The sequence below is a fragment of the Xenopus laevis genome, chromosome 4S, assembly GCF_017654675.1.
Source record: "Xenopus laevis strain J_2021 chromosome 4S, Xenopus_laevis_v10.1, whole genome shotgun sequence".
Lineage (NCBI taxonomy): Eukaryota > Metazoa > Chordata > Amphibia > Anura > Pipidae > Xenopus > Xenopus laevis.
In genome coordinates, this window is record NC_054378.1 from 796,271 (window position 1) to 809,866 (window position 13,596).

Here is a 13,596-nt window from a genome sequence, read left to right on the forward strand (position 1 = left end):
GCAGAAACGAACGTTAGCGAAAGTTCACTGGCTACAGAGAAGCAACTCCGCATTTTAGTGAATTAGTGTAGCGGTAGCGAATTTGCGCCTGGCAACGTGGCGTAAAGTGAATTTGCCCCATACTGTGATAATCCTACGCCTATCACATCACAATATTCAGGAGTTTTATTAAGATTGTGTCTTTGCACCTAATGACATGGAAACTCCTGCAAAATGAAAACATCGAACTTTACCAAAGTTTTGCAGTTTACTATATATATAAAGGTCGTTTAGATTCAGCAGAATGTGCGCATTCCAAAAGTATGAATTTCCGAGCTCGCTTAATTTTACAAGACATAAACCGCATGCTTATTTTGATGCAACGATGATTTGACACGGTTCATTCTGGGGTGTCTTCGACCACTGGCATTCATATTTAGGGTGTTTGTACCTATTGACATGTGGGAGATAATATGCTGTGAATTATAAGCGTTAAGGCAATTTTCAAAAAACTGTAATCTGGGTATGGTGTTGTCTGAGGGGCATCACATTGTTCAGTATATACTGCATTAGGGATGCACCGAATACACTATTATGGATTTGGCCGAACCCCTGAATCCTTTGTGAAAGATTCGGCGAATCGAATGCTAATTTTCATATGCAAATTAGGGGTGGGAAGGGGAATTTTTTTTACTTTTCTTTTCACTCCCCATCCCTAATTTGCATATGCAAATTAGGATTTGGACAGCCACAACAATTTTTATGCACTATTGTGATTTTGCAGTCTCTGCATGCCACATATTTGGTATGGGTTATCGTATGCATATCACACATCAAACTTTTCACAAGACCCCTGGGCATGTATCTGTTAGTTATGTTTTATTTCTGCATCAAATTACATGTGGGAGGTAAGTTGCTGAAAACTGTACAATTTAAATCCATTTTAAAATATGTAATAAAGAAAAAATGGGGCGAAGTGTATCAGGTGGAGAACGAAATACATTTGTGTTACATGGGATTCAACCTTATTGTATGCAGCAAGCCACATGATAAAGGTATAAAAAAAGCCATAAAATATAAATTGGGCAAATAGATGAATACTCAGAACCAATACATGAGTTATAGTTAGAGCATAAATATGGTTAAGACATTATTTTAAAAGGAACGTTGCTGAGCAATTGTATCCCTCGTATGCCAGTAACTATACGTGTATGCTTATGACGGAGGATGCATATATTTCGGGTTCTATAGAGCATTACAATAAAAGCATTTCTATACTTGATTTGTAAATAATTTGCCGTTTATTTGGAAAAATTTAAGTACAGTACGGCCCCTGCCCTCATGTTCAAATGCAATAATCAGCATAAGGATATAGAACATGATTATGTATTAAAGCCATTTTTTCTCTACCGTAACCACAAAAATGGCCTCACTCTCAGTAAAATGTCTTATTTTTATACACAGAATTCACAGAAGCAGCACTTTGGGCTTTATACCATTTCTCAAGCTCAAACTAAGCAGTAATAATAGTATTATGTTTAGTGCCATCTAGTGGCCACCCCATCGTCTTCCCTATTTCTTGGTCACATCCGTCTAATAAACAGGTTATAAAAGCAAAAAGAAGTGATTAAAATCGGTACTCAATAATACAAAAAGTAATAACAGCCTATAAACATCCTATAAATTCATTATACAGTAAGTGAAATCATGGAACGTTTTCTTTTAATGGCGGCTACTAGAGTGGACTCCCTAAATGAAAACTTCACAATAACATAGAAATTATCAGATAAACGTTTTCTCCTCCAAAACATGTATTTGTAAAACCAATCTTTTATTCCAAATGAACTAAAATGAAATTCAAGCCCAGGATAGTACAACCCAGGGCACATTTATGGGACAGTATTACTAAATGTATAGGATTTCAAAAATAAATAAATAGAAAGGCGTATTTTGTGGTAAAGATATCCCTAGGAACTCCTTGGGTAAACTTTTGTTACTGGTCCTTGTGTGACCACACACTAAGGGGCATATTTATCAAAGGTCGAACTTAAAAAAACTTCGAACTTCGAATTCAAAAAGACCAATCGAATGGAGGTCAAAGTTTCTTGGGGTTGAGGTGGGCCGAATTCGGCATATTTCGAATCGCGCGATCGTACTTCGATTCAAAGTTTTTTTTAACTTCGACCTCCCAAACTCCAGCAATTGCCTCCATACTGGTTGTAGGAGGTCCCCCATAGGCTAAAACAGCACTTCGTCAGCTTTTAGGCGGCAAATGGTTGAAGGCGAAGAGACAGTACTTCGACCTTCGAAGTTTTTTCAAATTCGAATTAAAGTAGGACTATTCCCTAGTCTAAGTACACAAAAAATAGCTCGAAATTTGAAGTTTTTCACTTCGAAACTTCACCTCAACCTTTGATAAATCTGCCGCTAAATGTAAGGCCTATGAATTTTACACAATGGTGTATAATTTATTTTCTGACCTACCAATCTCTCTGCACTAAATGTAATAAAAGGAGCTAAGTTTGTGGCAAGTCTAGAAATCCCGAGCGACCAAGAAGCAGCCAGTATCTACGGTGAACCTTGACAAATTATCTATTCCTAGTTATATTTTCGCATCCTTTACCAAATGCCCCAAAAAGTCCATCTAATCCCTGCCACTACATTTTGGTAGCTAGCAATACAGGGTTCAAAGACACTATGCTGTTTCAAAGCCTAAGTCATCCCTTTCTCATATGCAGATTTTTCACAAATACTTTAGCGACAAATATTTTTTATTTCCCCCACTTCCTGTATGTGCTGCACAAGCTTCCTGTCCCCCTGCAGAATGTTTTATTCAGGAATACTTTGTTCCACTTGTAGGGAAAACCTCTGAATCTCATCAGGAAACTGGAGGACCCCAACCTCCCCGTGTAACGTCAGTTGAACTCATCCTCTACCTATAGTCAAGCTACAGTGAGGGTAGTGGTGTTGTGTGTCTAACCCATATTCATTTGGGTCATTTGCATAGACACCCCCCCAAAAAAAAGTGTTATGGAACATTTGTTAGCAATTACTATTAGCAGTGCTGCTTAAAATTGAAATTACAGTAGCCACAAACTTGGGCTGAATTATTACTAGAATGGTAACATTAGTAACCAGCACTTGATTCCGATTTGATAGATGGAGCAAAAAGATTTTTTCATTATAACAGAAACCTACTTGATGGCTATGCAAATCCTTGATGGTCATGAGGAAAGTCTTGGCATCAAACACAATGAGATTGTTGATGAAATTAGAAATGTGGCCACACTCATGTATGAATCCCAACACAATATCTGTCCATTTGGCCCCAATAAAAGCACCTTCAGGGCAGAGACAGGCGCCGGAAGATTCGGGAAGATTTAGTCTCCCTGAAAAACCTTCCAGCGGGCTAGAATCTAAATCGCCGGTCGGGATGGCACTCAGATCACTTCGTTTTCGGAAGTCGCCTCACAAGGAAATTTCGGGAAACATCAGAAAATGAAGCGCTCAAAGTGCCATCCCACCAGCGATTTAGATTGTAGCCGGCGGGAAGGCTTTTTCTGGGAGATTAGTCGCAGGGAAACAATCTCCCCGTGTTATCTCTACGATAACACCAAAACAGACGTGGAGCTGGTAGGACGTTATTTATATAGCGCCCATCATGCCCAGTGGCATAATTAAGTGGCCTGAGACGCCACCCCCAATTTTATCCCCCCAGGTTTCCACATCAGAAATCACAGGCATGGAATCCACTGATTAGGTCTATTTCCACTAACTAAGATGGTTACAGGTAGAAAAACAAAGGTTACAAACAAAAACAATACCCGGCATCTCAGAATATATATTTTTATTAATAGGGTGAATAATGTTTCTTTTTAAGCACAAAGCTTTGTTTTGCTCAGGTGGGGGGGTTATATATAACATGTGTTTATACTCCCACTCTAGTTGCCGTATGCTAAAGTCCCTTTTGATTTTCCAGATATTTTACTAATATGTAGGTAATGCTAATTTTCAATAAAATGGTACCTTAAAAAATCTAGTTTTGTAATTACATATTTTATCCATTGCTGCAAGTGCAGTAAGCAAAGGGCAATTTTGAGTGCAACCACCATGTTCTTTCCTGAATTGATCCAATTTGTGCATTACACAATTGCACTCACAACTTTGCCATTAATTGAATACAATTGTGCTGAAAGTCTAGTTGACATAATTTGCAGTGTTGGGCATGAGATGGGTGGGTGCCCATGATACTTATAAATTGATCACACCATGTGCTCACAATCTCTCCATCTTTATAAATAACATGGTTGTTAGTTGATTCAACATTTTAAAATCACACTGCTAACTATGAAAAGCAAAGGCACATTGTCCACAATAGTGAACTACAACTTCATTTTATATGTAGTTCCATCTGTAAATGTAGCAAGATTTACACAGATATTTAATGGAGTTTTTTTTCACTTTTTGGCCGGCAGCTTTCTGATTACTTTTGAAACCAGGGAGTGGGTTTGAAAGTGAAAGATGAAAGGAGAATCTGAATATAAAGAAAAGTCATAAAATGTAACCTCGTGGAAACCGTTGTTTTGTTTCAAGGACCAGTGACACCCATTTGGAAAAAGGCAGAAAATAAAAGCAAATTGGAAAAAAAATAAAATAAAAAAAGTTGCTAGAAAAATGGCATTTAATAACATATTAAAAGTTAAAGATGACCACTTTAAGGTGTATCAGAAGTGTTTAATTAGCTAATGGTGCAGCACATGAGACATTCTCTTCAGCATGTACCCCCCCTCCCATGACAGTTTGATGGCCCCTGCCTTCACGAGCCATTGTTAAACATTTTGTTTTGCCTGGTACCCTTAAGCAACCGTTTCTGTTTAATGCAAATATATATATAAAAAAATGTAAAAGTGTTTTTTTAATAGATCTTAAGAGTATATTATAGTAGACGATTTGCATTTGAAAACTAACTATATGTATTCAGTATCCACCCCACAAGAAATAGCCCTAGGTTAATGCAATAAACACTTTGAGACTGCAGTGTTGAACTAGACAGTTTGCAGAGCTACTGTACGTGGCACAGTCTTAACGGATACAAAACTCCTATGAGAAAATGTACGGATTTGAACTAAAGCTAAAATAGAAATGGTGCATAGAAAGAAATATAAAAAACTGCAGCATTCTGACTAGAGATTCATTGTTCCATCATTCATTAGTACCAATATTTAGCAATTGATAAAAGTACGAGGTAAACTCTACCTACAGTAGTGTGCAAGCTGAACCACAATCCCCCAAATGCCTCAAAAGAATTCCGTTAGTCAAATCAATGAATTACACACGGAGCGCACAACCACCATAGCTCCAAAAATTATTTTTACTATCCGGTTACTGAAAAACTACCAATTTAGAACATAACCAGGATTCGTGTAAGCGATTTCAACCACTTTATTTAGGAGTAGTTAAAAAAACAAACAAGCCTACCCAAAACAAAAACTGCAAAGAACAGCAATTAAAGCATATATTATGAAGCAAGAATTACAGAAAAAAAAAAAAAGTGGTGCGCACAAACTCCAAGAAATTATTAATGGGGTGGTTCACCTTTAAGGTAGCTTTAAGTATGTTATAGAATGGTAAATTCTAAGCAACTTTTCAATTGGTCTTCATTATTAATTTTTTATAGTTTTATAGTTATTTCTTCTAACTCTCTCCAGCTTTGAAATGGGTGTCACTGACCCCTTCTAAAAAAGCAAATTCTCTCTAGGGCTACACATGTATTGTTATTGCTAATTTTTATTACTCATCTTTCTATTCAGGCCTCACCTATTCATATACCAGTCTCTTATTCAAGTCAATGCATGGTTGCTAGGGGAATTTAGACCCTAGCTACCAGATTGCTTAAAATGCAAATTGGAGAGCTGCTGAATAAAAAGCTAAATAAGTCAAAAACCTTAAATAATAAAAAATGAAAACCAATTGCAAATTGTCTCAGAATATCCCTCTCTACATCTTACTAAAAGTTCTCTCAAAGGTGAACAACAATGGTGGATATTAAACAATGTTTCTAGCCTTCAAATAAAGTGTGTGAGCAAAATTAGTCAGTGAAAGATTTACTATTGTGATTCTCTTATTTCATGGGATAGGGCACTGGGTGCTTTATTTGGATCGTTTAAAGTACAACAGCATGCATTTGTAAAGCTTATTTTATCTCCCTACAAGAAAACCAGCAATTGCACAAATTGACGTGATGTGTTCTTTTTTTGTAAACAAATCTAAAGGCAATTTCCCCTTCAACTGACAGGGTAAATGGGAATTCTTATGCTAGTTTGCAAAAGCCTAGTATCCAGAAATATTGGTCATGAAGCAGAGGGCCTAAAACACAGAAGAATGAAGCATCTTTCACTTAGGGGGACACTAAATAGATGGAAGCTTGAACATAAACAGTGATGAATGTTACAGCACACTCTACTTGTGCAAGAAATGTATGGTTATGGAGTATTACCTAGGATGCCTAAATATGCAAATGGGGGAACGAGGGTTAGCAATGTACCTGTAATTTGTGGTTCAATTTTGCACACTAAAATTAAAATTTCTCCAAGAATGAAAATCAAACTCTGATGAAAGAAAATTAACTAGATTCCTATGTATATAGCCATTGATTATAAATGCATCGAGCAAGATAACATGGTTTATAAAACTTGTATAAAGACTGAAGCTTGGACAAACTAAAATACAATAAAGAATTGATGAGATTGCTTTTGATATTCAAGTGTGTACAAGTCAGCTGGCACTAAGCGCACATTATAACCGGCGGGGGTAACCAGCATGAAGCTGAGCTGAACGCAAGAAATCATTCATTGCATAATCAGAGCGAGTTTCTGGCGGGCGGCGGTAGTCCAGTGCAGGCCTCGGAGGAGGAGATTGGCGGTAGGCAGCAGACAACTCGGATAAACGGCGGTAATCGGATAACTCGGAAAAACGGCGGTCTGTAGCATACCTGCGGTCGAGATACAAGGGGAAATTATGAATGTGGAGAACTATTAAACAAAACGTTTAGAAGACACCAAAGGTAAAAAGGCTTAAGTTATGGTTTTGCACACAAGACGCAAATGTAATCAAAAAGAAGATCTAATTGTTCTTAAAACATACAAAGAGTTAAGAACAAATAACTTTGTTCAAGATAATGCAGATTTGTACATGTTGTATTCTACAGAAATGATTAATATTGAAGACATACACACATTCATTCAAGCTTTCGTTCAATCCCCAATATTGACTGTTGGAAGAAGTAGTGGGACAGAGCATATCGACGATCAGACTATTATGTTGGGTTTATAAAGTACAAAAATATCTATTATGTTGGACAAATATGCAGAGTAGTGCCATATTTGGATCCTCTTCTTCCCTTCGGCTATTTACTGAGCGTTCCAGTGCGTATAACAAACAGCTCCAACTGCGCATGTGTGAAAACGGCAATCGTTTAGCAAACGTATCGAAGATCAGTGAGCTCTGCTTACTCTGCATGGGGAGGTCTGTGCAACTTTTTGCAACACTAGTAGATGGGGGGGGGGACGGGACTCTCTTTAGGGGGGTTTTGTCTTCCTTTAAAATTTGGATTACCTGGATACAAAGGGGTGTATAGGAGGCGGCCTTTCTGTATTTGTTGAGCAGCGAAGTATTGAACACATCAATGTTTTTCTCCATATAATTCTAATGGGGCTATTGACATGAAATTTACACCAGATGTCGGTAACAAACCAAGTAATTCACACAAACATACAAACAACTCAAAACAAATATGGCCATAAATGAAGGTGTGCGTAATAAAGTGGAATGACAGAGGGAATAAATACTGAACACGAAGAAAAGGAGGTGCAAAAAAAGCATGGAAAGCCAAGAAACCTGCTGAAATCTGTAGGGGAAACGCAGAAGCCATTCTCAACAGCCACAGCACCTGACCCTTAGATTTGCTTCTATGAGGTAGAAAAGCAATCACTGATGACCAATCATAACCTAAATGATGTGCCTAAAGAATGCAGCTACTATGAATTAAATATAGATTGCCTGATCTTGTCCAAACAGTATGGGAGTTCACTAGCATAAATAACTACACCCAACGCAGAATATTAGGGTCAACAACAGATGTAACTTTTTATACTGTACATTTAGCAGCACGTGTGGCATTTCCTTTTTTAAAGCACTGGCGAGAGGGGTTTCCATTAAGAGAAAAGAACGGGTTGCATGGCTGGGTTTGGGCACTTCTCCACCAACGATTAACATGGAAGAGAACAATATCACATGTATACACAATACGTTTAACCTTAAATTGTATTTTATAACTGTGCCAATAGCAGGACTGCATTTGTAGGACAGGTTTGCCTATACACCTACATGGAAGTCAACACGGAGAGAAAGCTCTGAGCACTATTAACAGACCTATAAACATACCTTTGAACATCAGCCGAGGTTTTGTAGCCGTCAGCTACAGCGGTCCGTGGCGGGGAGAGACGGGTGCGTTCATACATGGGATTAGTTGAAGTCATAGACTGCTGACCTAGAGAGGCAAGCGAAGCGGTATCATAGGCAGAGCCCTGCTGCGGACGATAAGTGCCGGGCACTATGGATGAAACATAAGGGGAAGCAGACATATGTGAAGGCTGGCTGCCATAGGACGATGCCAGGGAAGCTGACTGTGTCCCATAGATGGACGATGCTGGATTACTGTAAGCAGCTTGGGTGCTGTAAGAGCCAATTTGATCTGTGCCATATCCAGAAGATGAACTGTTGTAAACTCTTTGATTGCTGTAAGAAGAAGCCAACGCTGCTGCGGTGGCCGGATTACCATAAGAGGAGGCCAAAGCAGAAGCCTGGGCTGAATAAGCGGAAGGCAGGTTGCCATAAGCTGCAAGCTCAGAGCGGTACTTTGATGCTAGGGCGGCACTTTGTGAAAGAGAAGCATAATCTGATCGACGCATGGGACTCCTGTCTCTTGCATAATACACTGGTGATTGTGGGCGGGGTCTGCTTTCATAAGGGTCGTAACGAGACGGTTCTGGTGCACGCCGTTCATAATTGGACTTATAAGAGGCATAAGCCGCTTCAGTGGCTCTTCTGTGGTTGTACGACTCGCGACTCTGCGGTGCTTCCCGATCATCTGGTCGCCGTCTACTGTGGGATCCGCCATTTGCACCCCCCGATCGCTGGACTTTGTTGGACATTTCCACATTGATCCTCTTTCCTTTAATGTCCTTTCCGTTCAAAGCCTCAATAGCAGCCCTAGCTTCACTTTCTCTCGTCATATGAACGAACGCATAATCTGATAAAAGGTCATACGGGGGGGGGGGAAGAAAAAAATATAATGTTACAAAATATGAAGGTGTTTTGAGTAATAAATAGATTGCCAGCTAACCTAATGGAGTAGCCAACCACTAGCATTAATACAAAGCACATGTGAAATCCTACAGTGGAATCTAAATGCACAAACATATACTAATAAAATGATTCTATATGATGTTTTGCCTTGATGCACACGCACAGCCAGAGGGGAGAGAAACCGACAAATTATTCCAGTCTCTGACAATTGAAAATAAAAAATATATTGACTCCCTCTAGCAGAATAACCAAGTGCTACTAGCAAACTCCTTACCTATCTGCCCTGCCTGCTTAAAGGCCTTGGATCACCTTAAAGGGATACTGTCATGGGAAAACATTTTTTTTTCAAAATGAATCAGTTAATAGTGCTGCTCCAGCAGAATTCTGCACTGAAATCCATTTCTCAAAAGAGCAAACAGATTTTTTTTATATTCAATTTTGAAATCTGACATGGGGCTAGACATATTGTCAATTTCCCAGCTGCCCCCGGTCATGTGACTTGTGCTCTGATAAACTTCAGTCTCTCTTTACTGCTGTACTGCAAGTTGGACTGATATCACCCCCAGCAGCCTAACAACAGAACAATGGGAAGGTAACCAGATAGCAGCTCCCTAACACAAGATAACAGCTGCCTGGTAGATCTAAGAACAACACTCAATAGTAAAATCCAGGTCCCACTGAGACACATTCAGTTACATTGAGAAGGAAAAACAACAGCCTGCCAGAAAGCAGTTCCATCCTAAAGTGCAGGCACAAGTCACATGACTGGGGGCAGCTGGGAAACTGACAATACGTCTAGCCCCATGTCAGATTTCAAAATTAAATATAAAAAAAATCAGTTTGCTCTTTTGAGAAATGGATTTCAGTGCAGAATTCTGCTGGAGCAGCGCTATTAACTGATGTGTTTTGGGGAAAAAAACGTTTTCCCATGACAGTATCCCTTTAAAGTTAACTTTTACTGTTATAGAATGGCTAATTCTCAGCAAGTTTTTCATTGGTCTTCATTATTTCTTTAATAGTTTTTGAATTATTTGCCTTCTTCTGACTTATTCCAGCTTTCAAATGGGGGGGGGGTCATTGACCCCGTCTTAAAACAAATGCTCTGTAAGGCTACACATTTATTGTTACTTTTTATTCAGGCCTCTCCTATTCATATACCAGTCTCTTATACAAATCAATGCATGGTTGCTAGGGGAATTTGGACCCTAGTTACCAGATTGCTTAAGATGTAAACTGGAGAGCTGCTGAATAAAAAGCTAAATAAGTCAAAAACCACAAATAATTAAAAATGAAAACCAATTGCAAAATGTCTCAGAATATCCCTCTGTACATCATACTGACAGTTATCTCAAAGGTGGACAACCCTTTAACTGCTTTTATTATAAGACAAGTTGTAAGACTAATGGGACAGTGTAAGTGTTCTTATCATTGTGTTTGATTGTTGTCATTGTGTTGTTGTTGAGTACAACTATATCCACTAATGGGACTCTATGAAGGAGACAGTGTGAGTGTGTTATTATTGTGTTTGATTGTTATCATTGTGTTGTTGAGTACAACTAAATCCACTAATGGGACTCTATGAAGGAGACAGTGTGTGTTATTATTGTGTTTGATTGTTATCATTGTGTTGTTGAGTACAACTATATGCACTAATGGGACTCTATGAAGGAGACAGTGTGAGTGTGTTATTATTGTGCAGTACAACTATACTGACACACACACACACAGACAGGAGTGTACTGTATATAAATCTTAATTCAGAGTCAGGACAATGATTTAGAAATAAAAGTTGTGAAGTAGAAGCAGTTCACACGTCACTACACAAGTCTCACGTCACGTTTCCCAGTGAGCCAATCAGTAGCGACTATAAAATGCCGCCAGAAGCCGCTCCGCCATTTTGCGTGCGTGAGAGACTTGCTCGGCGCTGTTGTGAAGTAAAAAAGGCGCAGTGTAAAGTCTCATTTACCTTTCACGATGTCACATTCCAGGACCCGCCCGTATTCCTCGAATATTTTGCGAATTTCGGCGGCTTCGCAGGAGGAACTGACGTTGCCCACGAATATTTTCCATGTGTTCTGAGGCCGCGGCTTGGACAGTTCCACCAACATCTTCTTCCCGTTCAGTTCGCGGCCGTTCAGCTCCTCCACGGCTTTTGTGGCCTCGCGAGTCCCGCGCATGTGCACGAAGGCGTATTGTCTCATCACCGCGCAGTTTAGCACCGCCCCGTAGCGCTCAAATAGCGCCGTCACCTCCCCCTCACTCGTCCGCTCGTCGATATTCCCCACAAAGATCTTCATTCTCTCCTCTGAGTGCGGCATGAGGCGCGAATAAGCGGCGACAACTACACGCAGCGACAATGATCTCCGACTATCACAACTGACAGCAGCCACCAAATTCAACTTTACAGTTAAATCGCGCGGAGGGATCAATAACCCGAGAAATAATCCCCAAATTCCTCCCACGCAACTGTATGTGGAACAAAGGCCTTTATTAGTCTGCGCCGCCGACAAACCTCTTTCACTTCCGCTTCTCACTTCTACAACCGCGAGATGAGGAACGTGCTACGTCACTGCGCTGCTGCGCGTAACAAAGGGGGTGTGGAATTCAGATTTACGTCGGCGTATAGCCCTTCAAAGGCCTTGACTAAAGAAACAGTAACACCAAAAAAAGCTTAAAGGAACAGTAACACCAAAAATTAAATGTGTTTTAAAGTAATGAAAATATAATGCAGTGTTGCCCACCACCGGTAAAACTGATGTATTTGCTTCAGGAACACCATTATTGTTTATATAAACAAGCTGCTGTGTAGCAATTATGGAAATTGAAAAAATGCTACACAGCAGCTTGTTTATATAAACTATAGTAGTACTTATCTGTTATCTACTGTGTATCCTGTGCTTGAATGGCTGCCCCCATGGCTACACAGCAGCTTGTTTATATAAACTATAGTAGTACTTATCTGTTATCTACTGTGTATCCTGTGCTTGAATGGCTGCCCCCATGGCTACACAGCAGCTTGTTTATATAAACTATAGTAGTACTTATCTGTTTATTATTTATTTCGATAAATAACCCCCCCATTGTCCATTCCCAACCTGGCATGATATTTTTGTGTATTTCTCTAACATAGGGAACATGGGATGATCCAAAGTTGAATGCATTTAGGGTAGTGGTGATTTCTATCACTAGGCAAGAATTGTATCACCAAAACACACTTAATTGATGACAACTACTTCCAATTTTACTTAACGGGAGAAATGCCTCCCCTGGCACATGTTGCTGTTCTACAAAATAGAGCAAGTTCTTTTTTTTATCCTTTTTATTGGTTTTTCAGAAAAGATTTATTTGTATTCTTGAGCTGTACTATCTGTGCCATAAGACTTGTTTAATTTCCATTTACAAGAATGTGAAGTGGCTGCCCATGGTTCATTGCTTCAGTTCAGTTGAGTTGAGTTGGTGATGGGGAAGCTTTGTGTGATACTGGTGCAGAACAACGTAAGTGCTGACCATGAATATCCAGCTATAGGATCTAATGGACAGGATAGTGATAGTTCTCACTGAATCCAGTTCATCAAACAGAGTTCGGTGCCGCCAAACATTCCTTGTCTTCACAAATTAGAACAGATTACTCTGGAGAACCATGGTCATCAAACAAGTGTTCTTTTATTAAATTGCTCTACATGTTTCAGATCTAACTGGTCCTTCCTCAGGTGCCACCTATAGGATCTATTATCCAGAATGCTTGGGACCTGAGTTTTTTCTTTCAGATGAGGGCTCCCATACCTGTTTAAGTTTTCACTGATATATTTTTGTTGTTCCTCCCATTGTACAGATAGTCATGGCTGCCCCCCTCCCACATGTGGAAATGATAGAGCAGCCAAAGCAGCGAGGGATGCGATTTGGTTACAAGTGTGAGGGGCGCTCTGCTGGAAGCATTCCTGGGGTACGAAGCACAGACACAACAAAAACTCACCCCACTATTAAGGTCAGTGCATACAATTTCTTTTCTGCTTCATCTGCTCAGTAAGGTCACGGGGTTACAATAGTTAATGACAAACTATCTGGGGGAAACAAGTAATGAATTGACACATTTCTTTTTTTTTTTTTTTTAAAGTTTTTATTTTTGCATTTTAGATTAACACAAAACAGCGAATTAATTGACACATTTCAACGTGGGATGTATTCTGGAGGAGGGGATCTGCAAGAACATGAGTGGGGGGGGGTTGAATCAGGGTCTGCAGCTTAAAACAT

At 39.5% G+C, this 13,596-nt stretch overlaps 2 protein-coding genes across 3 annotated transcripts in view; one reads left to right on the forward strand and one right to left on the reverse strand.

Moving 5' to 3' along the window:
- Positions 1 to 5,405: 5,405 nt before the first annotated feature.
- On the reverse strand, positions 5,406 to 11,898 carry rbm14.S (RNA binding motif protein 14 S homeolog). Its single transcript, XM_018259964.2, has 3 exons — positions 11,312 to 11,898; positions 8,422 to 9,289; positions 5,406 to 6,970 (listed from the first exon to the last, which is right to left on the reverse strand). The coding sequence occupies exons 1-3, from the start codon at positions 11,661 to 11,663 to the stop codon at positions 6,775 to 6,777; spliced, it is 1,416 nt and encodes a 471-aa protein (XP_018115453.1). The 5' UTR covers positions 11,664 to 11,898; the 3' UTR covers positions 5,406 to 6,774.
- Positions 11,899 to 12,306: 408 nt separating this feature from the next.
- Positions 12,307 to 13,596, forward strand: part of rin1.S (Ras and Rab interactor 1 S homeolog) — a 50,055-nt gene continuing 48,765 nt past the window's right edge. Inside the window, exon 1 of one of the 2 annotated variants that reach the window (XM_041560673.1) lies at positions 12,307 to 13,330. The gene's annotated coding sequence lies outside the window, so the exon portion shown is untranslated. The remainder of the gene's footprint in view (positions 13,331 to 13,596) is intronic. The other variant, XM_041560670.1, reaches the window with a different exon arrangement.